Source organism: Fulmarus glacialis, unplaced genomic scaffold (genome assembly GCF_000690835.1).
Source record: "Fulmarus glacialis isolate BGI_N327 unplaced genomic scaffold, ASM69083v1 scaffold44219, whole genome shotgun sequence".
Lineage (NCBI taxonomy): Eukaryota > Metazoa > Chordata > Aves > Procellariiformes > Procellariidae > Fulmarus > Fulmarus glacialis.
Genome location: NW_009236153.1, coordinates 136,957 through 160,409, shown reverse-complemented (window position 1 = coordinate 160,409; position 23,453 = coordinate 136,957). Strand labels below are relative to the sequence as shown.

General features: G+C 37.7%; 1 protein-coding gene across 1 annotated transcript in view; it reads left to right on the top strand.

The window, feature by feature from the left end:
- Positions 1 to 6: 6 nt before the first annotated feature.
- The window catches only part of ARHGAP29 (Rho GTPase activating protein 29), a 50,318-nt gene continuing 26,871 nt past the window's right edge, over positions 7 to 23,453 (top strand). Inside the window, exons 1-2 of the mRNA XM_009586265.1 lie at positions 7 to 220; positions 22,307 to 22,450. Of these exons, the coding sequence (XP_009584560.1) occupies positions 58 to 220; positions 22,307 to 22,450 (307 nt within the window). The 5' untranslated portion in view covers positions 7 to 57. The remainder of the gene's footprint in view (positions 221 to 22,306; positions 22,451 to 23,453) is intronic.

The window sequence follows — 23,453 nt, the reverse complement described above, 5'->3', positions numbered from 1 at the left end:
TTAGCCCGACTGTCTACCTCCAACTTCTTCACCATCTCTAATTCAGGAAATTGGGGAATGGGGCGCAGCACCAAGAGCAGCTCTCTGAGCAGCATTAGCTCCAACTCTGACTGCTATGATAATCCTGTTGTGGATCCAGAATATATCATGCAACTGGTGAATGATGTCAGAAAATTTGCAGATGTGCTACTCTATTTGAAGGAAACCATTCTTTCAGAAGGTGTGTCAGTTGTTCTTTATTCTTAATTCTTAGGTTTTCTGAAACTCTCACAACTCCATTCATATGTTTTTAACTAGTATTTACTATGGCTATTCCCCCTTGCCCTTTACCTTCCCCCTTTATACTCCCTTTCTCCCCCTCCCCCAGCATGATGATTACGGGAAATGGTGGTTGTTTGGGTTCTGTATTTCCTCATCAGAACACTGTGCAATCTGTTTCATAATCATAACAAGGGAAAATAGGCTTTTAGCAGGCTGTCTAGGCTGATGCTAAAAGTTAGGGAGACCATCAACTGATTAGTTTTTAACCACCTGAATGTTTTTTGTAATTCCAAAGAATTGTGTTAATATTTTGGTGATGTCTCAGTTTTCTAGGCTGTTTTGGTTTGATTTTTGAAAGTCTTACATGCTAGTAGTTTGAGTTTTAAGGTAGAATGTAACTCTTCGCGCTTTCTTCCTCTACAAGGTAAGTGTTTACCATCTTCTGCCAGCAGGTGGAAGCTGCAAATTTTCTTGCTTATGAGGAGTGTGCATTATTGTGTGTTCCTGTTCCTTTAGGGAAATGGTATTAGTCAGCAGGAAAGCTTTTATCGAACTTCTACAGAAATGTTATCATGTTAATAGCTGAAATGACATCCAGAGCAGTTTTTTATAAGATGTCCTGAGTGCTGAGCATTTGCAGTCACCTCTGTGTTTCAAGTGAGTCTGCACACAGCTGAAATAGCTCTACCAAAAGGTGTGAACAAATATTAACAGAGCAATAATTTGAGACTAGTGATCACTGCATGTCAAGTGTTTTTGCTGAGCACACAGGATGAGCGGAGTTATTTGTGAGGTGGGGTGTCTGGTGCCTACTGACACTGTGTAATGGGCATCCTGTAGGAAAGGATTATCAAAATACTGAAGTGTTCCAGTTGCTACTCAGAAGTTGTTAATTAACGTTGAGTTTAAAACTTTGGACTCGGAAGATCCAAAAAACTAACATGGAAGACGGGAGTTGTCTTCTTGTTTTATACTACATTGTGAAATTAATTTGTGAAACAGTGTTGTTCATTTAAAGGATTGTTAATTTATAAAGGAAAGATGTTTCTTTTCCACAGTTGGGAGTGTTCTTTTTGACCTCTGTCCCCAAAATCTCATAATATAGTGAGTTCTGTAATATTGGGCTTGCTTACTGCTGGCTGGAGACAACCTCCTGGAAGCTGCGTAGTTTGGATTGCATTTTTCCATCTTCTTTATCTTTGGAAATGTTTACAGTTGTCTGTCCAAAAATTAACAAATACTTAGTAAGGTGATTGAACAGACTTCTTACACATAAAATTCTGGCTCATAATGCTTGCAGCTTTCACCTCCTGAAATTAGTTACATGAATTCCAAGGTGGAATCAATTGCAGGGATAGGAAATTAATTTCTTCCTTTTTGGACAGCATTAATCTATTGACTTGATGTAGATCTTGTTGAATAGTAAAACTTTGCTCTAAAGTTTATGAAATAAGAACTAAAAATAAATTCTACTACTAGCTACAGAAAAGAAATTATTTTGATGTGTATATGCTGCATACATTTTCAGGCAGTTCAGGACTGGCAAATGTAAGCGGTGCAACAGGGTTGCATCAGTGAGTTCTTGTATTTGCCTGGTAAGTGTTCCGAGAGTCTACTGTGCGTCTTTCAGCCTCTAACCACTGTTCCCTCAGTTAGCTTCTACATCTACTGCTAGTCACAGTATTGCCACTTCGGCAGATTTGTCTAAAAACTCCTTTCTATGCATGGCAACTTCACTCTTGAGCACGCGGCTCCCTGTTCGCCAGGGCTGGCCGTTCCACTGCTGGGATCTGCATCAGTAGGTAGGCTGATTCCAGTGGGTGCATGCCTTAAATTTCATACTGACTGAGGGTTGTATTCTCTGCTTGTGTTACCTGAACTGCCTTGGAAGAGCCTTGCAGTTATTCACCCATGGTTCACGTAATATTCTCCTGATGTAGTGATACTATCTTGGATGAAAAATCTAAGCTATTTTGGATTATAACATGTATTCGTGTCTAAACTAGATCGTAAGTGCCGTTGGATTATAGACTTGTACTTGTGTTTTGTATGGTACCAATGCAAGTCAATACATAACATGAAGAATAAGTTGAGATCTCTTTTAAGGGGAGAGTGTTATATAGCTAACATTTTCTGTAGATTTCAAGGCTATTTCTCTTTGTATTACTTGTGCTAGTATAATTTGATTTCTTAAGGTAGTCTCATTTTCATAATGCTGAATAAATTTTGGATATTACTTTTCAACAAAGGTAAACCCAGCATTGTAATTTACTTTGATTATTTTCAGATTCTCACTCAAAAATGTTTGTTGTATAAACTGAAATCTAAAAAACGTGGAATCTCCATGCTGGCACCAAGCAGGAAACTTGTTTCTTAATGATATGTCACTTAAACCAAAACACTCCACCCCCCCACCTCCCGAAAAAAACCCACCACCTTAAACCCACAAACAAAAAAACCCTCTGAATATAACTGTAGAGTTGAAAAGTTTGTCAGCTGTTCGGACATGAGGGAGCTGCAGTTGCCCCTTGTGTGAAATACCATGTGTTCCATACACTTCAGTTCTTGCTGTCTTTTTTTTTTTAATTCCCTTTTGAATCTAGGTATTGTACTCACTGGATGTAACGATCTGTTGTTAGCGATCCAACTTGAGGCATAGGATCAAGATACTTTACTAATGTCTTCATTAAAGAAGAGGTCTGGGCATTTTTTGGACCTAGGTCAATGAATTCAATGCTGTTTCACAAGAAACTTACTTAATTCTACTTGATGACAGTCTGAACCTGTAGTGGTTGAACTGCACAAACAGTTAGTGCATCATTCTCTTGGTCCAGTCTTCAGTTAAATTTCCAGATGAGTGAGATTGTGTCTTATGGCTGGTATTAGTAAGGATAGTTACATTGTCATCATGTCTTTGTGTTTGAACTGAAAGGTCATCTTCATTTGTAGCATTCGTATTTTATGAGGTCAGAGATAATTGAAATATATTGAGGAGACTCAAAATAAGTCACTCTTCTTTCTGACAAGAAGAAAATGAAAACACTTCCTCAGAAATCCCTGCTTGGAAGGCCAAACTTGAGTATATGTTGCATTAATACCTGGAAGACTCAGATCATTACCTGCAATCTGTGCTATTCTTAAGACTGTTCATTTGAATTTTCAGTTTTATTGATGGCATTCTGTATTCTTCATGTACCCCAGGTTTAGTTCTTTCAGTTTTAATGTACATCATAAGTACAAACTGTTAAGACATTAATGGCTTGAAAACTGGTGAATTTTCTTTGTTTTGAGTTCCAATAGTAACTTTTCAGCTATCAGTTGAGAGTGTGAGAACCTAATTATTGCCTTCAACTTGCATGCCTCTTTGAAATGGTAGGGCATACAGTGAAGAACAATCTAAAGGCTGGAGCTGTCTGTGATCTTCAGAGGTAGTGGCACTCAAGAAGAGAAGTAACTTTCCATGGCAGAGAATGTTTTAGGAACTGAGAAGCTGTTTGCCTCCCACGGAGACCTGCTGAGGGCTTAACAACCTGACCACAGCATTGAAAATACTTAAGAATTTGAAGTGTGTGAGGTATACTTGAGGTAAATCCTGTAACTTGAAGGGGTTAATTCTTGTCCCGAAGCATGGGTTTAATGCATCTGCAAGTAAGCGCTGTTGAATTTTGAGGCTGGGTGACTTCTACATGCATAGTATGTTCTTTTGGAGAATAGGAGATACGGGGTAACTGCTATATACTGTCCAATCTTTTCAAAACGTAAGGATGTGTATACCTCATAGAAATTGTACAGAAAGTATGTAAGCCACTTTTGGGGACAAAACATGTGGGACCTACCTCTTACAAACTTCTATTAGAGAATTTATGTGTTAAAAAATAGTATTGCATATTGCATAGATGTGCAAAGTTGAGAATCTATTTAAGAATAGGTATTTATATATGAGACTGGTGACACTACAGTCTGTGCTGTTACTGCATATAATAAATTCCACTGCTGCTTTAAGCAAATGGTGCCACTGTGTGGTCTTTGCTCAAATGAGATTCATTTACTCAGGTTTAAAAGGACCACACAAAAGAAAATTTAGGACACGGTCTGAGTTCCTAATTAGAAGATATTTTACTAAGTGTTTCACTTTTAAACAGTAAATAGTAGCTTTTACTTGTATCACATCAGAGATAGGGGAAACATTCCTGTTTCCCTAGTCTGAAGATAGTTAGCGACTAGTTTTGTGACATCTGCTATTTTTTTTTTTTTAAGGAATGTAATGTATGCTTCCTACTGTAAGGTCTGCCCTTGGGACTGTGGGAAATATTGTGTTTCATTATGAATAGCTGTAAGGGTAAAATTTGCATGTGGTTTAAAAGTGCAGGAGTAATTATACTTTAATATATAATCTTCTTGACTGTATTTCAGAATATATTTTGGAATTATTGCTTGCTTTATCACAAACTTTGAAGTAATCTTCAAAGTGTGATATTGTGTGCTTCATGTGGGTAATTCTGCATGAGCAAAAACTTTTTTCCTCAAATTCATCCTATCTTCAACTAATGTAAATTGTAGCTTATTCTGAAATGTTAATATACCCTTTTTTCCAGATATCTTGGAAAACAGAATAGCAAGATAAAGCTCTTACCTTTCATCACAGATTTCTCTTTGAGGATCAGATTTTGCTGTCTGGTTTGTTTGAGTTTGATTTTTTTTTTTTTTTTTTTTAAGCTGAAGCAGAGGTGAAAATACTGGATGGCCTGGTCAGGAATGTCTGCATCCTCTTTATAGTAGCACCAATACTTTCAAAAGAATCAGGAATGCTACTTAACTTGAAACCTATCAGGTCCTTATTTTTGAAGGATAAGATATTCAGCCCAGTGGGACAATTTTAAAGGTGTGTCAAGTTAAATAGTTTCCTCAAAATACGGAATTTATAATCTCTAGTGACTTCAAAACCTTGTTTTAGCACCACGGAGATTGGTATTAATCGCATGCTACACTAAAAGCCAGAAGCTGTCTCCTGAATATAGTGCCTGAGGGTCAAAGATGAATGATTTCTCTTCAGGCCTTCCAGACTTGATATTGTGTGCTTTTTTAGTATTTTTAGTACGATTAAGGCACTGTAGTATTTTTAGCATTTGATTTTTATTTCTTTATTTTCTTATAGTGTAAAACATTAATGTCTTTTTCTGAGGCAGTATTTTTGAAAGTCAGTTGGTCCTGTTTTGCTAGGGAAATCTGAAGTTCATTAGCTATTGCAGTGAAGATTACAGATTGAAATTATGATAATTTATAATACTAGGTGTAATTTTGCTGTTTGTTCTTTATTCCAATTTTGATGTTTCTCAATGAAAGGTGCTGTCTTTGATACACCTTAAATTGATGTATTTACCTGTCTAATGATACCTCATAGTATGAATGCTTGGTACGTGGGCAAATTGCTCTAAACAAGGATCTGATACAGTGTTTACCTTTTTTTGCAACAGTCTTTGGAAGGAATGTTTGGGGTTTTTTTTGTTTTGAGGGAAGTTGGACTGATTGCTTAAAATTTTTGTGGAAGATGATGCTGGTGTTTTTGTTTGATAGTATTTTGTGTCCTAAATAAAAAACCTTTATGGGAGAAGGGAAAGTAAAATGCTGTTAGGGCAGCTAACTTTCGGGGACTGTGAGAACATAGTGATTATCAAATGCGTAAACAATCTGCTTCTGAATTGATTAAGTGACCTTCAAGAATCCTCAGGAAAAGGCAGAGGAATTCATGTAAAGCATAGCACATTGTTTCTTTTATTCCATGTAGCACAAAAAAGGGGAAAACAAACTGTCTAGTAGATAATAAATCGAATTACAGAAATTACAACATTTGAGGATGTTGACAAATAGTCTGAAGTGGAATTTTAATGTTAATCACTTCCAGGATCTACCAAAGTGTTATATACTTGTAATATCTGAAGAATAATTCTGTAACTTATTATTAATATATGGCCTTCTTTGTACTTTGTAGCTCTACTCAAACTTGGTCCGCAAAGAACTAACTGCATGTTTTAAATGTATTAGCCTGTAATAACATTTTTCATCCTCTTGCTGAAGCAAATAAGGTGTTAAGAGGTGAATTCTGACAATTTGTATTTGCTGCTTGGGATGTTACTGTTCCCATAGCAGAGTTTGCAGAAGTGACCTTGTGAGCCATGGTAGCAGGGAAGCCAGGACTAAACCAGACTAGGGCAGGTGTAACTGGAAGGAGTAACTACTGAGGGTGCTCCTAAGAAATTACAGGTTTTTCTTCACCACCAACAGCTGAATTGATGGTACAGTTCTGTAACTGTTGAAAATCTACAAGATGCATCTAAAATTATTGTTTTCTTATTATAAAGATTGTTATGTTTAGGGCTCGGTTTTAAACCATGCTAATAGGGTATTTCCACAGCAGCTTAGAGAAGAAATTTAAGTGTGAGCTGCTGTGATCTCACCACTTCTTCCTGGCACTGGCCATAGTTCTCTGGTGACTGCATAGCAAGCCAGTTCTGAGGGCAGATTCTAGGAAGAAAGGGACTAGTTTTCAGCCAGATCAGTTCCATGAGCTGACTGTAAGGTTGTACGGAGTACCAGCAAAAGAGGGAGAAGGCATCTGGCAAAGGAACGAGTGGCCAGAGGTTAAAATGGAACAAGACTGTGAGGGTCTGGGCAGATTTGGTGTGGCACTCCCCCCTGGCATTGCAGCATACACTGCTAAACCCTGTACCAACTCTTTCGTCTCCGCTATTGAATGCGAAGTTTGACAGGGGTATATGAAAGGGGGGGGAGGCGGAGGGCGGGAAGTGAACAGCAATGGCAAATTAATCAGCTTTTGCCATATTTGAATTTGACAGTCATCTTTTAAACTTGCCTTCCTAAAACCTGCTTCTCATATGCAAAGACCTATGTGCTTCCAGTCTTTCTGACCTGGAAATTCCTTACCTCCAAGTAGTAGTCACTTCTAAATACTAGTTCTGTCAATCTGAAGTTGAAACTGTTCTCTGACAAGTGTGAAATAGTCTTTCAAGATAAGAGATGTAAAGGATGTGAACAAGGAGAAGAATAAAGTAAAGACTTCGTTAAATTTTTTTAACAAGTAACATTATTGCTAAGAACCCAAAGCTAATAGTAGTGATTTTTTTTTTTAACAGCTTCTGATGCTTTTTGTGGCAAAACTGAGAGGGGGGAAAAAAAAATACAGGCATGTAAACTGCTTCAGTTAGTTGAGCTCTAGGACCACAGCAAGCCAGAGGCTTCCTGGTCATCCTTCCCTTAGTTTCACACTGTCCTTTCTTACTGGTCTCTCTCATGAGCAGAAAACACTGAGATCCCTGCCTGTGAGTCCTGTTCCTGTCCAGTGCCAAATTCCTCAAATCTGAGAAGTTCTGCAAAGAAAGCAGAAGTTTGATGTCCTCCAGAGAACTCTCCATAAAAGAACTAGTGAAGCCTGAATTAAGGCATGCCCACAACAATCCAACAAAGAGTAGTTTACAGTCAAAGTTTATGGGAGACAGTCATAGCTACGGACCATGCTTTTCCCCAGGAATGTTACATTTAAGCTGGGAGAGAGAACTTTCCACCTTTCTTTCCATTTCACTCCAGATCATTCCACAACCTGTTTTGCCCAAGCTTCTTGTTTTCAACGTGTCTGCCATCTTGCACGCTTCTGTTAAGGAGTCTTGGACTTTCAGATGCTGTGACCAGAGCCAGAGGAGCTGGGCATTTTCTTTTGCTTTACAGGTTTGCAATATTAGAGCACTGCTTAATTAATCTGCAGTCATGGAACAATTCTGCTCTTTCCAGTACTCTGAACAAGCGGAGGGGAAAAAACCAACCTCCTCTTGAAGTTCAGTTCAGGCAAAGCTGTGCTCTTCATAGTCAAAGTGTAAGCTGCCTGTTGTGCAGGTTGTTAACGTTGGATAGTAAATGCTTTTTCTTGAGTTTCAGGGAAGATTGAAGTTAAATAATAACTTAGTGGACCAGCAGATAAGTTTGTGGCTGATAGTACTACCCCTCCCCCAGTTGCATACTCCACATTCCTCCAGAACAAATGTTCACTTGTTGCTATAGTGTCTAAGATCAGCAGTCAGGACGGGGGTGTGTGTCTTGAAGGCCTGTGAGTGTTTAAAATGTAAAATCGACCCTTATGTGCAGTCCGGATATTTTTGTTGACTTAAATAATTAGCATATCTCTCTTTAGGAAAACTCTGAACTTACGGGAGAGCACAGGCATTTTCCATTTTTATGTTGCTTTTGAAGTGCAAACAATGTAATACAAGGCAAAACTCCATTCTTCCTCCTTTTTGCTTTTCTGATGTACGAAAGAATCTCAAAACACTTTAAGAGCCTTAGCTAGTTTGTTAATTAGAATTACCTTCCCTTTCCATCACAGCAACTAGACTGATGAAACTGAAATGACAAGATTAGCAAGATGAAAGGTGAGTAGTGAGGAAGAAGATGAATAGTCAGATTTTATTTTTTGAATGTAAATGTAAAGTTAGGCCTTTCAACAACAAAAATTCTTCTAATGTAGTTTGCAGCTTAAGAAACAGGAGAACACTTGAACACAAAAACTTGTATCTCTCAAAGAACTCTGTCCCAACACGGGAAAGATAAGATTTGATCTGTATCCAGTGTGAAGTCTTGTGTTCTTAACAGCAATTCCTGTGTACATGCAGGAGCTTTTGTGTTTAAAAACAAACAAAAAAAACCTTGCTCTGAATTAGCTTCCTACTCTTGGCAAAATGTATTGTAGTGTATTTACAAAAATATTCCATTTTCTCATTTCTCTCATTGCATCTATTTATCAAAGTTGCAACATAAAACAAGAACATCAATACAAGTAATTTTTGTATGCCTAACAGCATAGAGTTATGAGTTGTGACTGCCATCTTAATGATCTTGACTTCATGAAGATTTCATAGACTAAATCATTCCTTTTCCACCAGTTTCATTGGGAGTGTTTGTTCTTCCTATTTACGTAGCTAGGTCACAGAACTGAAGCTGACTTGTTTCTTAATTCCAAGCGAGCGTTCATCTAATCTGCCAGTTGCAGTGGTTTGGTTATGTTAGATCTAATGTCTTATTAATGGATTGGAGTTAGAACTGCATGGCAGGGTAGGAGATTTGATACAGAGCCTGGACCTTGATCTTTGTAGGTAGCTGTTTCCCTTTTTTAAGGAAAGTAGGGATTTTATGGGGGTCATTCCTGTTTCTCCCTGAAATGCCCTTTTTTATAGAAGATTGAGGTGACTCATGTAAGACTGTAGAAAATAGTTATGTTTAGGTTAAACTTTCATCTTAATGACATTCATTACAGAACAGTGTAATTGAAAAACACAGGACTTGAGGTTTTTTGCAGAGGCTCTGATTTAGCTGAACAAAGGATTTTTCCTTTTTACCACTTTTTCCTTGTTTACTCTTTGAAGGTACTTTCTTGGGCTAATTTTTAAAAATATGTAGTTATTGTTATTTGCCAGTTTTGGTTATCTTTATTTTGGAGACTCTGTCAACTTAAGACTAAGGTTGGTTTATCAAACTTACCTCTTCAGAGTTGTGTTCTGTGTCATGACCAAACTGCTTCAGATATTTGAGCAAGTCCAGTTATTGCTTGAATCTGAAGTGACAGTGAAAGCCCATTATTGTTTAAATTTCAAATGGCAATGAAAATATATCTAATGCAAGGAGTAGTGAAAAGCTTTTAAAGGAACTTACAAGACTTATTTCTGGGGTTAGGGCACTCAGTTATATAGTCCTTTTGCTTGTGAAGCAGCATTTGAAATGTCTCTGGTTGATTTGGTCTAGAATGATGACCAGAGAATGAATGCTGGGACTTTGGTCTCTCACCTTGTTGCATGTCTGTATGTGAAATAACATACAGACTTTTAAATTTTTTTTTAATGTAAATGGGTATTGGAGAATGTATGGGAGAAATAAGAAAGCTTAAGGTTCAAATTCTGATAACTTAGCCGTTCCAAAGAGCTATTGTAATAATATAGCATGTTCCCTTTTTCAAATGTGTTGATTCTCTGTGCTGTGTTTAACTTGGTTCAGGGCCCACAGGTGGGTGTTGCAGCAGTTCATTACATTTTTAAAAGTTCTGTTAGTACTACTTATCTATGAGACATATAACGACTGTGGTAGTATGTATGTTGCTATGCATTTGAAAGAGAGGCTCTTATTTTGGAAAGAATAAAGTGTTTCTTCTAACTCTGGTAATGTCTTAATCCTTTTCTAGTTTTAGGAATCTGCAAGATGTGGAAGGCCTAGTGAGGAAGTTTTGGCTGAGAAAATAATGTTGTCTTTGATTAAAATGAATTGCAGAGTTACAGATCAATAATTTGCAGGAAGTGTATTTGTACGGTGGAGTTAAAGCACAAGTGTGTCCTCTCTCTTGCCCCATGCCTTTTCGACACGAGGTTTTGACATCTTCAGGATTTTGGGACAAATTTCAGTTTTGTAGCACAGGATTTCCAAAGGGTGCTTTTCACTGAGCATTGTATTGAATTTTTTCCAGTTCGTGCAGGTGTGATCGGTTTAGGGCTCTGTATTGTGAACAAATCAGTTCACATCTCAGTTGATGTTCTACTTTTGGATTACAGTATATTCTTAGCTCTATTTGTAAGATCAGATGTTGCTGAAATAGTTATCGACAGAGAATTCCTGAAGCATTAGCTTAAAGACTGCTCAATGTTCCCAAATTCCTATTGCTGTTTTAGTGTTGACAGTGATACGAATGGATTCTTTAGTAGGATGCTTAAGTTATTTTGCATTTTTTGTTTTTTTTTTTTCTGGGAATTTTTTTTTTCACTCACTTACTGTATATAGGGTATATAAGGTACTTCGTTCTAGATGCTACCACAACTACGAAACTAAAAAAATCTGTCCAGAAGTTTTTCAACGCTGACAACAAGTGGAAAAAAATGCTTACTGGAATCACTGAAGTGGAGGTGCAGAGAAACACAACAGTACTGGTCAACAAAATGGGCTGTGGTCTCAGTGCACAAGTCAGTTAACCACTGCCAGCAGAAGAGCAGTTGAAGGAGGCAGCTTTTTGGAGGGATAGTCCGGTATGTTTTGTGCTTCATTTGATAAGGTGCAAATTGTTTATCTGAAAGCTTAGTAACATACATTAATTGTGATAGTTGAGTGAAGACAGTTTGTGAAGGGCCTTGAGAAAGTGACCATGATAAATAGCTTAAGCCAGTGGTAAGGAAGGGGACGCTAACAGTAGGATTAAGACTGCAGAGTGGTCAAATGAAATGCTCTCTGGTGTTCATGTTTAAGCCCCTGTGTTAAGAACAAGTAAGCAAATTCATCAAGGAATGGAGAACTCTTTCTAGCTGTAACTGGCTTCTGCTGATGACAAGACATGAGATTTTAGAGAAGGTGGCTGAGAACTTGATTTGGAAAGAAAGCAATAGGTCTGGAGCATATATAAATAAATCGGATTCTTAATAACGAGAGAAGCTTGTTATACAACATCAAATGCTGCATGCCATTGGATGAAAAATTAAATGCATGGGGCTACTATTCAAATATGTAGTTGACCAAGTTCTGCCTGTTTCTATTACAATTTTCACATTCTGTAGCTTTTACTGGCCTGCACATCCTTTCGTTGTTTTTTTAATTTAGATTGACTAGCTGGAATGACAACTTCAGTGGTACTAGGGGGAAACAGCTGTGTAAATCCAGAACCATAAAGCAAACAGATTCTGTGGTTTGTCTTTTTCACCTCCCTATTGCAAGGTATTTGTGAAGAAATACTACTCCATTAAAAATGCGTAATGAGCTGTGCAGTGGGTTACTGTTGTCTTTTGGGGCATGCAAGTGCCAGTGTGACATCAGTTACTGCTATAGTGACAGTGTTGCAGTGTTTTTTCTTCATACGAAATTGTCAAAGATGTTTTAGTGTGAAATATCTGATACCAAAAGGTTGTATTGCAGAGGGTATTGATTGTTTCTGAGTCTAGGAAGTGGGAAGATTTTGAAAGTATTTCCTCTTGAGCATTCAAATGGCTTATCACTCCGTGTCACCTGTGCAAGTTATATAGTCAGGCTTTACTCTCTTGGTGCAGGACTTCAACGCTAGAACTTCAAATAATTAATCCTTTACGTTCATCAGTTTTCTAGAAAACTAATGGTACTGGCTGCTGCTTTAGTGATTTGAATCCCACTTAAAATCTAAGTTGATTTTGATTACTTTTTTCTTTTAATCAACAAAACAGAAAGGGAATACTATCACATCCTACTGCAGTCCATAACTGTGTTTAAAAGATCCTTTAAAAGAAATGCACAAAGTAATGCACCTCTTGTTTGACACCATATAATCTCATAATCATCGCTTTGTGTGGTCTTTTGAAAACTAGGTGGGCTGGCAGCAATCAAATAGCTTCTTCGCTCAATCAGTGACTTAGGCAAAAAGTGGAAGGAGCAGCCATGTAGAACAAATAGTATTTTAGATTAAAAGTAAAATGAGTTAAAGGTTAAGTATTTTTTTGATAATCTCTTGTTGTGGGTTAGCAAAGGTTAAATTTATTTTCTTTTGAATGAATAAAACAAAACTTTCATACTATGCCTTCTGTGTGCCAGTTTGATATGATAAGATCAGCCCTCTGGGAATAGTCTTTTCTTTTCTGACTTGTTCTTTTTTTCAGAAATTTGTGGTGTGAAAGTTGAGTTGAGTATTACTTCATATGTTTTCAGAACTTGAACTAATATGTAAGGAACATAGTTGCTTAAAGCATAGAAGTTTTCTCATTTTATTTTAACAGTGTCTTCCATTGGCAGCTGTTCAGTCCAGGGACTACTTTACTAAGTTTTAGTGAAATGCCCTTGAATAAGAAATAAGTAGCATACTACTAAAGTATAGTTGCTAATCCTGATAGATATGACTTTCTAGTGAAATGTGACTGATCAGGCTTATTGCAAATGTAGTCATCATAAAGAATGTAGTCTTATGTCCACTTGGCAACCTACAATTCTAACTTAAAATGTGTTCTGAAAGTGCTGAAGCATTATCCTCACCTAGTTTTATTCTTAAACTTCTGGAAGACTCAAGGAAATGATATGAACAGCGCCTAAAATGGCCATGTAGTGTGTTCACTCTCATTTGTCAGAAACAGGTAAATAAGGAAACTCCAGCAATTTTCGCTACTTGTTTCTGGTCTTTAAATTTTGGGTTAATAAAAGATTAATGTATTCTAAAGATTAAACTGCATGGCTGAACACATCTAGGTTAGTTGACTGGAATTTCAAGGCTAGTAGAATACAAAAGTTGAAGGAATGTAGCGTACAGCATATTGAAATAGATTAATGAAAAGCTGCATTGTGGTAGTTTTTTTCCGAAAGGCTTCCCCACATACACAAATGGGGAGTTCATCTATGAATTTAAATGTGAAATGAATGTGAAGTAACAACTGTTCTGCTGATGTCAGTTGGCAAACCAACATAATGAAAATATTTAACTGCTTTTAATGTAGGCAGAATTACAAGATTTTGATTATTCTGATGTATTTTGCATGTACACTATCTATTTTCTTGACTTTTTGAAAAGGTTTTTTAAGACATCTTGATTTTTATAACTTTCATTTCTGAAAATGAATCTAGTCTTGGTTTGCCCTATTTACATAGGCAAGAAGGACTTCTTACATAAGCTTTGACTTTTTAGAAGTACAGAGTTGGTCCATAATAAAAATGGGGTAGGAATGTTAGCCCAGTTTAAAAACAAACAAAAACCACCACAGCTTAAAGTCACATCAGAGGCTAGTCAGCATGGTTAATGGTCGATCTAAATGGATAGACTGACACATTTTGGCCAATCCCTGTTTGGGTATTTGTGGTACAAAACAAAAGCTCATCATGCTAGAAATCTTACCTGGAAGGCTGGACTAGTGGGGGATAGTTCTGTGTTTTATCCAAGAGCAATTTTTCTGCAAAAAAAAAAAGCCTGCACTTTCACCCTGTTTATTTCAAAAAGTCAAAAGAGAACTTTCACCCTTAAAATATCAAAAAAATATAAATACCAGGTGCTTTTTTATTTTAACCTAAATTTGTACAACCTGATTTTAAGATCAAATTTAGTAGTTTAGCAGTAAATAGGCAACTGACTTGCAAATGTTAAATCCTTTCTTGTATTATAAAAACATTATTTGCATATAATAAATGAAATCAAACATTGCTACTTTTAATATACTGTATTCAACAAGCTATTTGCAGGAAATTTCCATCCATTCTCACTGAATTGGATCTGTATATTATTCTTCTTAAAAAAAAACCAAACCAAACCAAAAAAGACTCCCAAACTTTAATGCTTTTATGTCAAATGTAGGAATGAGGAAAAGAAAGGCATAAAAATAGTAACCCAAACCCCTAATCAAACTTCACGTGTCCTTAGATTTTTTTCATTGAAATAATTGCTTAACTGTTTATTTTCCATAAATTGTCACTTTTGCTGCAATATAATGTGATTAAAACATTAGTTGCAGTGGATTCTGGAGCACGTTGCCAAAGACTATGAATTTGGTGTAGTGTCTTTTAATGATGCCATGACAACAAGGGTTGCCATGATACTGATTAACAAAAAAGCTAGGACTGGCTATCTTGCTATTTTGAAAGCTTCAGGTACAATGTTTCTTGACATGGGCATGGGTAGGTAGCTTCTAATTCTGCATTGCAACACAGGGTTGAAAGATGACTTCACTAGTGCCTACTTAGAGATTTTGCAACGATAAATTCTTCCAGAAATTCTTTGAGTTTTTGATTTTCAGTGAATTAAAATGTTTCATGCATTACATCTGTAGCATGTTTGTACAGCCAAATAGAGGAAGAAATATGATAGCTAAGACTGCTGTTTTCTCATCGCTCCTGAACTGTGGCCACCAACAAATAAAATATCTACATCACCATTAAAGAAAAAAAAAGTTTTGGTCATTTTGTACCTGTACAATCGATGAAAATCATGTATAGCCCATATGTTTATTGCCTTACAAAAGCTTCCTTGAGACTAGACAACAGTCACATGGGACAACTTTATTATGGTCAAACCGAAGTGTAAAACATGCTTTCATTTGTGTTTGATTAGTTCTTGTTATGTTTTGAGTGTGATAGTGACCTCTGTCAAACCAGACAAATATGGCAGGCTGTTAATCATGTTAGAATGGGGCTGATAGTGGGAGGAGGGCAAAAATAAAATGATGGGTTAATCTGGGACTGTTGCCCAAACTGCAATGTAGGAATTAGGTGATTTCCACACAGTTCATTGTTGTATGATTGTTTTGCCTACTCTGTGATGCTCACTGGGAAGTCTCATAGTCTGGATCAGGTTCAGAACTGAGTGCTGACAGTTTCCTAGTACACAATACGGATGTTGATGAAGATAGTAACATGATTTTAGTTTAAATTTGTTTTACTTTGGATCAGCTTCATTCCAATGCTGACTTTTTTTTCCCCCTGACCTAGGTGGCGTAACTACTGATACCATGTAATCCTTCTGTGTAACATAATGGTAACAGGATGTAATTTACCTTAATGCCAAAAATGAGGTTATTAGTAAATAAGAGTTGATAGTCTTTTAGCCAAGATGTTGGTGTTGCAGATTGAAACGTTGGTTACTCAAACTTATTTCTTCTGAATCCTTCCAAGATTGAAAGCGATGAGGAGCTGACTGTTTGCATTCCATAAGGTGAAACTTCAATAAAAAGTTCTGGATCCAGATATTCAGATATTGGGGAAACTGCTTCCCAGTTTGTGTGCTTGTTCTTGCCACCACCCTGCAAGACTGTCTGGCTTCTCCTTTTCTCCTAAAGGAGATTGGGATTTATGCAGAAGGTGCGAAGCAGTTCTTAAAGCCAGCAACTGAGGCTCCTGTATTTCAGTGGAAGTAAAAGGGGAGCTGAAGTACACACTCCTCAGCTGATCCCAGGAGAGCAGCAATTTACAAAGGGAGTACTCAAAATGGGGGCTAGACCTAGTGAGGGTGATGGTTAGTGTCTGCTGCTGGCTATGTCCCGGTACCTTTGTACACAACTGGCACTTAAGTGTTCTCATCCAGTTGCATTTATTCATCTTCTTAAACTAATGGTAACATCCGTAAAGTGAGCAAGTTAGTTCATGGTAGACACTTTGAACAAAGACAAGGCATGTATTCATGAGGGTAAACGGATAAACTATTTGTGCAAAAATACAAATTACCTTGTTTATAGTAAGATTTTCACAACAAGTGAGATGAGTTTATAGATATTGCCCCCCATAGTCAAAAGACTGGTCTATGTATATAAACTTGTGGCTCTAGAGAGTATGCATGGCAGGTTGTTCCACACTGATAGTATCTTTCACTGTGTGTAACATTCTTGAAAACTATTGAATGCGTGAAGTAAATAATCGCATCTTTCTACTTGTAAAAAGCTTCTTATGGAAAGCAGGACCTTATTACATGGTGTGAACTAGAATATTTGCTTTGAAAGTCTCATATGTAATCTGGCTTCAGGAATTTTTCACGGATGTGTTCCTTTTCAGTTGGTTTATCTAGTTTGATACTCTATCTTCCCTTTTCATCAGCGTGACCGACTTCAGTTCTAAACAGACTTTTAGCCACAGTAAAACAATAGTTGTATTAGTGGTTCCCCTTCTCTTATGACTGGTGGAAATTGGGTAATAGAGGGAGAATCTGCCACTGTTAGAAAGTGTTAATGTTCTAGGTAAGCAGAATGGCGCATGCATCTTCTGTATGGGTTTGAACAGCAATGTAGGATATGTGATGGCCATGGAGGGGAAAAACTGTATGTTAGTCTGTATTTAAACTTGTACTGGCAAACATTTGTTGAAATAAACAGCTTCAGAAATGTTTGGGCCAACAATAAATCAGGTCAGACAAAAGAATACCAGCCAACTGACACAGCAGTGCCTTTCCCAACTGCATGTATTGTGACCAGCCCTGACTTGGCAGGGAGGGTGACTGGTGCTGACAAGCCTGATGAGCAAATTTTATTTTGTTTTGCAGGAACAGAATCCATAGATGTAAGGCCATTATTGCTTGGTAATATTTACTAAACAAAGGCTTCATGTTGAGAAATACCTAAAATTAGAAAATAGGTAGCTTATGCTGTTTTTACATGAAGGATGGATAAGTGGTTGTAAAATGTGGTGACCGAAACCACCGAGGAGTGGGATGCTAATGACAATAGTGTGCTACTGAGATGGCTTGGCTAACACTGACCGGCTTCCCAGCTGCTTTGTTATATTATTCTTGTGCATTAGGTTTGTCAGTTTTGAATACATGCTTTTTCACACTATTCTTCTTTCTCCACCTCTCCTGCAGAGTATGCTTTCGTGTGGTTGCCTTTACATTTTGGAAGAGCTTGTTTTCAGCTAACGTAAATGACAGTTTAAACGCCAATGAAAGAAGATTCGCAGATAGGCTACTAAGCTGTCTCCAAGCCATGGTTTGTTTTTTTTCTAGTTTTGAGCTCTGTGTTTTTTCTTTTGGAGGGTAGAGGGCTGACTGATTCTTCCAGGAGATTCCAGGAAACTGTAGTCACCTAAGCAAACAGCTGAACTCACGTGCCCAGAGAGGTCCTCTGAGCTGCAGGATCACTGGCAGTCGCAGTCCTCTGGTCCTGAATACTAACTAATCTTGTACAGTATTGCAAGTCGTGTTATTAAGGTTTAGAAAGATTTTTAAACCCGATATAGCATCCATTGGTGGAGGAATTTCCTGCTTGACTTCATGTAGATAAATGAATGTGTACAGTGAGACAAGGGACAGAAGAAAAACTGAAAGTAAGTATTAATTTTCATGACTGCTTAAGTCAGATTGAATTGCTGCAGGAGCTTGTTGGAGACACATTTCCTTATGCATTCTTTTCACTGTAAACAGTATTTGTTCTACTGTTGTTTTGGTCTGTTAGCCATTTTCCGACTCCTTAGTATTAAAACTGTGTTTCTGTTAATCTGGCATATTTAGATTGTTTTACTACCTGAGGTTTGTAAGTCTGTCCTGAACAGGAAATCTGTTTTGGTGTCTGTTTGGTGAGTATCAGTTGCTGAATGCAGTGTAATTGTGGTTCCTGATGGCTTCTGCCCCCATCCCTCCCCAAGCACTACTTGTGTCACAGACCTTTTGTCTTCTGGAGGCACAGAAACAATGTTTCAGATAATTTGTAAACAAATAATACAGTGATGGAATACAAAGGGATCTCAGTTGGGTGTAGCTAGACCTTTGCTTTTGAGAGTACGAATAACTGATCTCATGCTTGAATGCATTATTTTAGTGATAGTGTTCTCCTGGATGGTATGATAAACATCTAATTCAACTCAGCAGTTGTTTTCAACTTGCACTTCCCTTTGAAGCTTACTGCTTCTGTTTCAGACTTGAAGAGGCTTGTGTCCCTTAAGGTTTTGTTTTTTTTTTTTCCCCCCCTCTCTCTTCCCCGTCCCACTTATTTTGCTTTTTTCCCCAACTCTATTGGTCTGGTAAGATATTATCAAATCTTAAGAAACTGCATTTTGGGATCAGATATGCTTTAATTAGTCTTCTGATGATTTTTTTTTTTTTTTGCCTTGACCTAACATGTAAGGAACCTCAAGAGGCTGTTTTATCCTGTAATGACAAGCCTGTAGTTGTGGGTCACACTGAATTCCCCAGAATAATTCATGCAGTTTGTCGTATGCCTGTGATGTACTCCTTCCTGAGGACTCTCAAACTGGGAGTAATCTTTAGACTGGTTTGGTGGCTTCCCTGCCTTGTTTTCCCTCCCCTAATTTTCAGGGGTCCAAAAGTCTACCTGCCATGTTGCCAAAAGGACCTGGTTATGGGATATGTGCATGGGTATTCCTGATCACATGATTAGGAACTCTTCTCTCTAGCCAGAAGTGGACATCTGTGCATCAGAAGGCAGGGACACCTTCATCTTGGGTAGGCAAGAGATGCAGTCCTGGTCAAATGGTGCACTTGTGCAGACTATCTCTAGTCAGCTGACCACAATATTCACCCCCTTCATGTGAGGACTGCATATATTCTGGTTATTCAGAGACAGCTGATGGGGAAGGTTTGTGGCATAAAGCCTTCAAATACCTCCATAAAAGCCTATCTGTCCCAGTCCCGCCAATATAAATCATTAGTCCCAATGAAGGACTGTGGAATATTTGTCTGCCTCTGGAGGTTTGTAAGAAGAGGTGAGACATGACCTCCATAAACTACTACCTCCTTAAGTATTTCAAAACTTAAGTCTACACACTACACATATTTCTTAATGAACTAATTGGAATTACCTTTAGCTATCTAATATCCTATTTCCTGAAAATAACATGTTACTATAATTTTCATATATATTTTGTATGTTGTCTGATTCACTTTGGTTTGTGGGCGTCAGTACCGCTCTGCTGTCTTTCCTTTTCCTCATTGCCTTTGCCTGGAGCTGCCCAGTACTCCCAACAGCATTTATTCTTGCATTGATGGAGTACAATTGAGGCTTTGATGGATTAAAGCCCGAAGGGACCATTACAATTATCTGGTTTCATTTTGACAGCTATAGAATTTCTTGAAGTGTAGAAGGTGGCAACGGCCATGCTGGCTTAGACTAAAGCTGTGTCTAACTCAGTGTCTGAGCTCCAATGACGGCCAAAAGTGAATAGCTGGAGAAAAGTAAAAATGGTAAGTTGGACGTATCCACTGAACCCTTTCTGCCTAGGGGAGTTCTTGAGCTGTTGCAGGTTACATTGTTTGTTTTAGTACAATGCTTAGTAGTTCAGTAAACTAAAAAGTGGAATAGTTGAGTGAAAAGAAGTTGTGGAGGCAGGTTCAAAAGGAATTAAATGAATTCAAAGACAGCGGGTCTGTAAGCAGTTACTGAAGTGCATAGGAACAACTGTGATGCAGCAGTTGTGGGTGCTGGGGGACTGGACTGCAGAAAGCAGCCAGTCTTGTCTAGTCCCCTGAGCAGCATCGCCCACTGCTGTGTCAGGCACAGGCTAGTTGGATCCAGGGCCTGACCCAATAAGGCATTTATTGTCTCATTAGTAACCCACAGGGAAAACTTAAGAAGAACTTGTCCAGTCTCTCTTTGTTTCCATGTAAACTACTTGTGTCGATGCTGTGTTTTGGCAAGAAATTCCACAGGTCTCTTATGTGAAGAATCACTCTTTTCTGTTTTGAATCTGGCTCCTGCTTGCTCTGTTTAGTCATGTGTGTTATATTTAACTGAAAGACATTGGTAAGCGATTGATTCTACCCACTATTTTCATGCCTTTCATGATTTTCTAATATTCTTTCATATCCCCTATAAATCATCTCTTATCCAAGGTCCCAGCTTCTGCTATTGTGGCTTGCATGGAAACTTGCTTCAAGCCTGGATTGCTTTCCCCATTAAGTTCAAACTCTGAGCTATAGTATGCCTTTAGATCAATGTGTGTTTGTCATAAACTATGCCTGCTACTAATGTGTATGTACTGAATCACAGCCACATTTAGTACCAGCCTCTTGACATTTTTTTGCCTTTGCTGTGTTTGAGTCCTCAGTTAAAAACCACTATGTATACATGTAAATGAATATAAAGCCACAACTATGTTTCTTTAATAAGTTTCTGTAATAAATTACATTTATTAAAGAGCTTTCTTAATTTACTGCTGTGTAAGATGAGTTTTCCTAGACTTCCGTGTGTCCTGTTACGGATAGAGCTCCCCTCCTGCAGGAAAAAACACGCCAAGTGCTGGTGAATGGTAGATAAAGTTTTTTGCTTTAGTCCACTTCCTGAGTCAAGGTTTTTCCTCTGACCATGTGTAAGCTAGTCTGAGTTGAAAAAAATCTCCTGATGTTTGACATCTAGGGAGATAAAGCCTGAAGCACAGTGCTCCTTAGAAGGCTTGCTTTTGCACTTTATACAATCGCATGTAATTTGTATGTAGTCCGCCTGCCTACCCACCTGACAGTAGTGATATACTGTACTGATGTGTCATGTTGTATTTTGTTGATTCCTCAGAAAAATTTAGGTGCCTCTAGCCTAAATATAATGTCTTGTAGCCAGAACAAAATGGCTCAGATTTGAAACTGTTCTCTGACTAACACTGGATCAATTTGCACTGTACTGTAATTGTCTGTATTGACCTGTTTGTTATCATGGCCACAGACAACACAGAATTGCCATTCCTTTTTGCTCGGTGGGGAAGTGAGTCAGCTTGTATTAGATCCTCTTTTTCTTTTTCATAAGCTAGACTTTCCTGAATTTGAAAGCTTTTTACCACAACTTGCAACGCAGCACTCTAGTGCATGTGAAACACTAATTCCGTGCACCAGCACCTCTTCTGTAACAGAACGGAAGAGCTTGTGGTTTAACCTGTGCCATGTATGCAACAAGAACTATTTTTTTTTAAAAATAAGGCGGGGGGACGGGATTTAGGGACGCATAGCAAGAGGCATATGCTGTAAAAACCATTGCCCTATGTGCTTGTTTGAAAATTTTTCTGATTAGGCCTAATTCCACAAAATAATTTAGGTGTTCAAGTTCTTTATCAGGACTGACATGCTTAAAGACAGGCCTTTGTAGATTTTAAGCATCTGATGATGCTTAAGATTTGACTGACACTTGAGTTAAAAGCTAGCCAACATTTGCCAAAAATCTTTGTTTAATTCTATGAATATACAGAAATGGTGTTGAATTTGTATCAGGTGAAGAAATACCCAATGAGTAATCCAAATCTGCTTTTGTTGATACTCTTTTTTGAATATATGTAATTATCAAAATGGTGGTTGATGAAATGACATTAGAAAAAGATGGTTTAATTCAGAAACCTTAGGGTAGTGGTGTAGAGGGTTTTTTTTTTTAAGTATACTTGCTTGACTTTTTTTGGAGAAATGTAAACAGCATACAACATTGCAAGTAAACTGTTGGCAAATGCTAGTATAACTCTTTTTTAACAATTTCTTGTTCTAAACAGGCCCAGCTTCCATGTGGCCTACACTTCCATGCAGCTGAATACCATCAAAGTGGTTTGTAATGCAATTGGGCCTTAATTCACTGTTTTAATGTAGTTTCTCCTTTTCTTTTTTCAGAAAATCAAGATGGCCTGCATCAGGTAGTACATGAACGCCTGGGGGAGTTGTTACGTGTTTTAAAAGCAGTGATAAATAAACATCAGACCCTAAACTCGGTTGATATTCTTAGTGCTGCAGGAACAGTTATTGCAAAAGTAAAAGGTAAGGAATTACTGCCTTTCATATTCTTGGAAAATTGTAATTAGTGTCGAGTCACTAATTGGAGAGTCAACTCCAATTGACTCTGGCTTGGATTTATAGATAGGATCCTATGTATACAGAAGAAACGGGTTTTTTAAGAGTAATACCCTAACACTTGTTTAAAAATACCTTCTCTAAGTGAAAAGTAATATTAAATAGCTTGTTCTCCTGTTGATGTAGTAAAATTCTGCTTATAGGAAGCTAGCTGCAAACGCACACCGAATTCCAAAAGCATAAGCCTTTGATCTTGAGCTTTTCTTTACCTGTGTATTGCAGAATAATAAACCTCGCATTTATCCACTTAAAGATTTGCCAAAAATCTCTGCTTGTAGGGATGGTGTTGTATTTATATCAAGTGAAGAAATATCTAAATGAGCAATCCAAATCTGAGTGGCCTAACACTTAGTTATAAATTCCACAAACAGATCATAAGCATGGTAAAGGTGTCAATAGCAACAAAAAAAGCCTTGCAGACATATACATTAATACTTTCTATTGCTGGCCGTTGCTGCTGCAGTTCGCTGTGTGTCAGACAAATGCAAATGGTGAAGTACACAATTGCTCCAGCCCCATAAGCCATAGCTGTTCTCTGTGGAGCCTTTGACTGCAGCTCTCCCTACTCTAGAGTAAGTCCAGTATATTACTGTGGAACCAGTACAGTTTCTTCCATGTGGCATGGAGAATGTTTTGAGTAGGGTTAAATCTCCACCTTTTGCCTGTGTTAAATCATGTGGAACATCTTCCTTCAGAGACGCATAATTTAGTTTTTCTCCTTGTTCTAGGGTTTTTCCCCTTGTTTCCTAATTGTCTTAGTATGTCTGAATGTGTACTGCTGATTCAGTAAAGTAGGAATATCAGTTAAAACGCTAATGTGTTTAGCTGCCTGATTCCTGCATCTTGGATTCTTCCAAGCTTCTTATGGATTCTTTCTGTTGATAATAGTTTTGCCAGTTTCTTTGGTCTT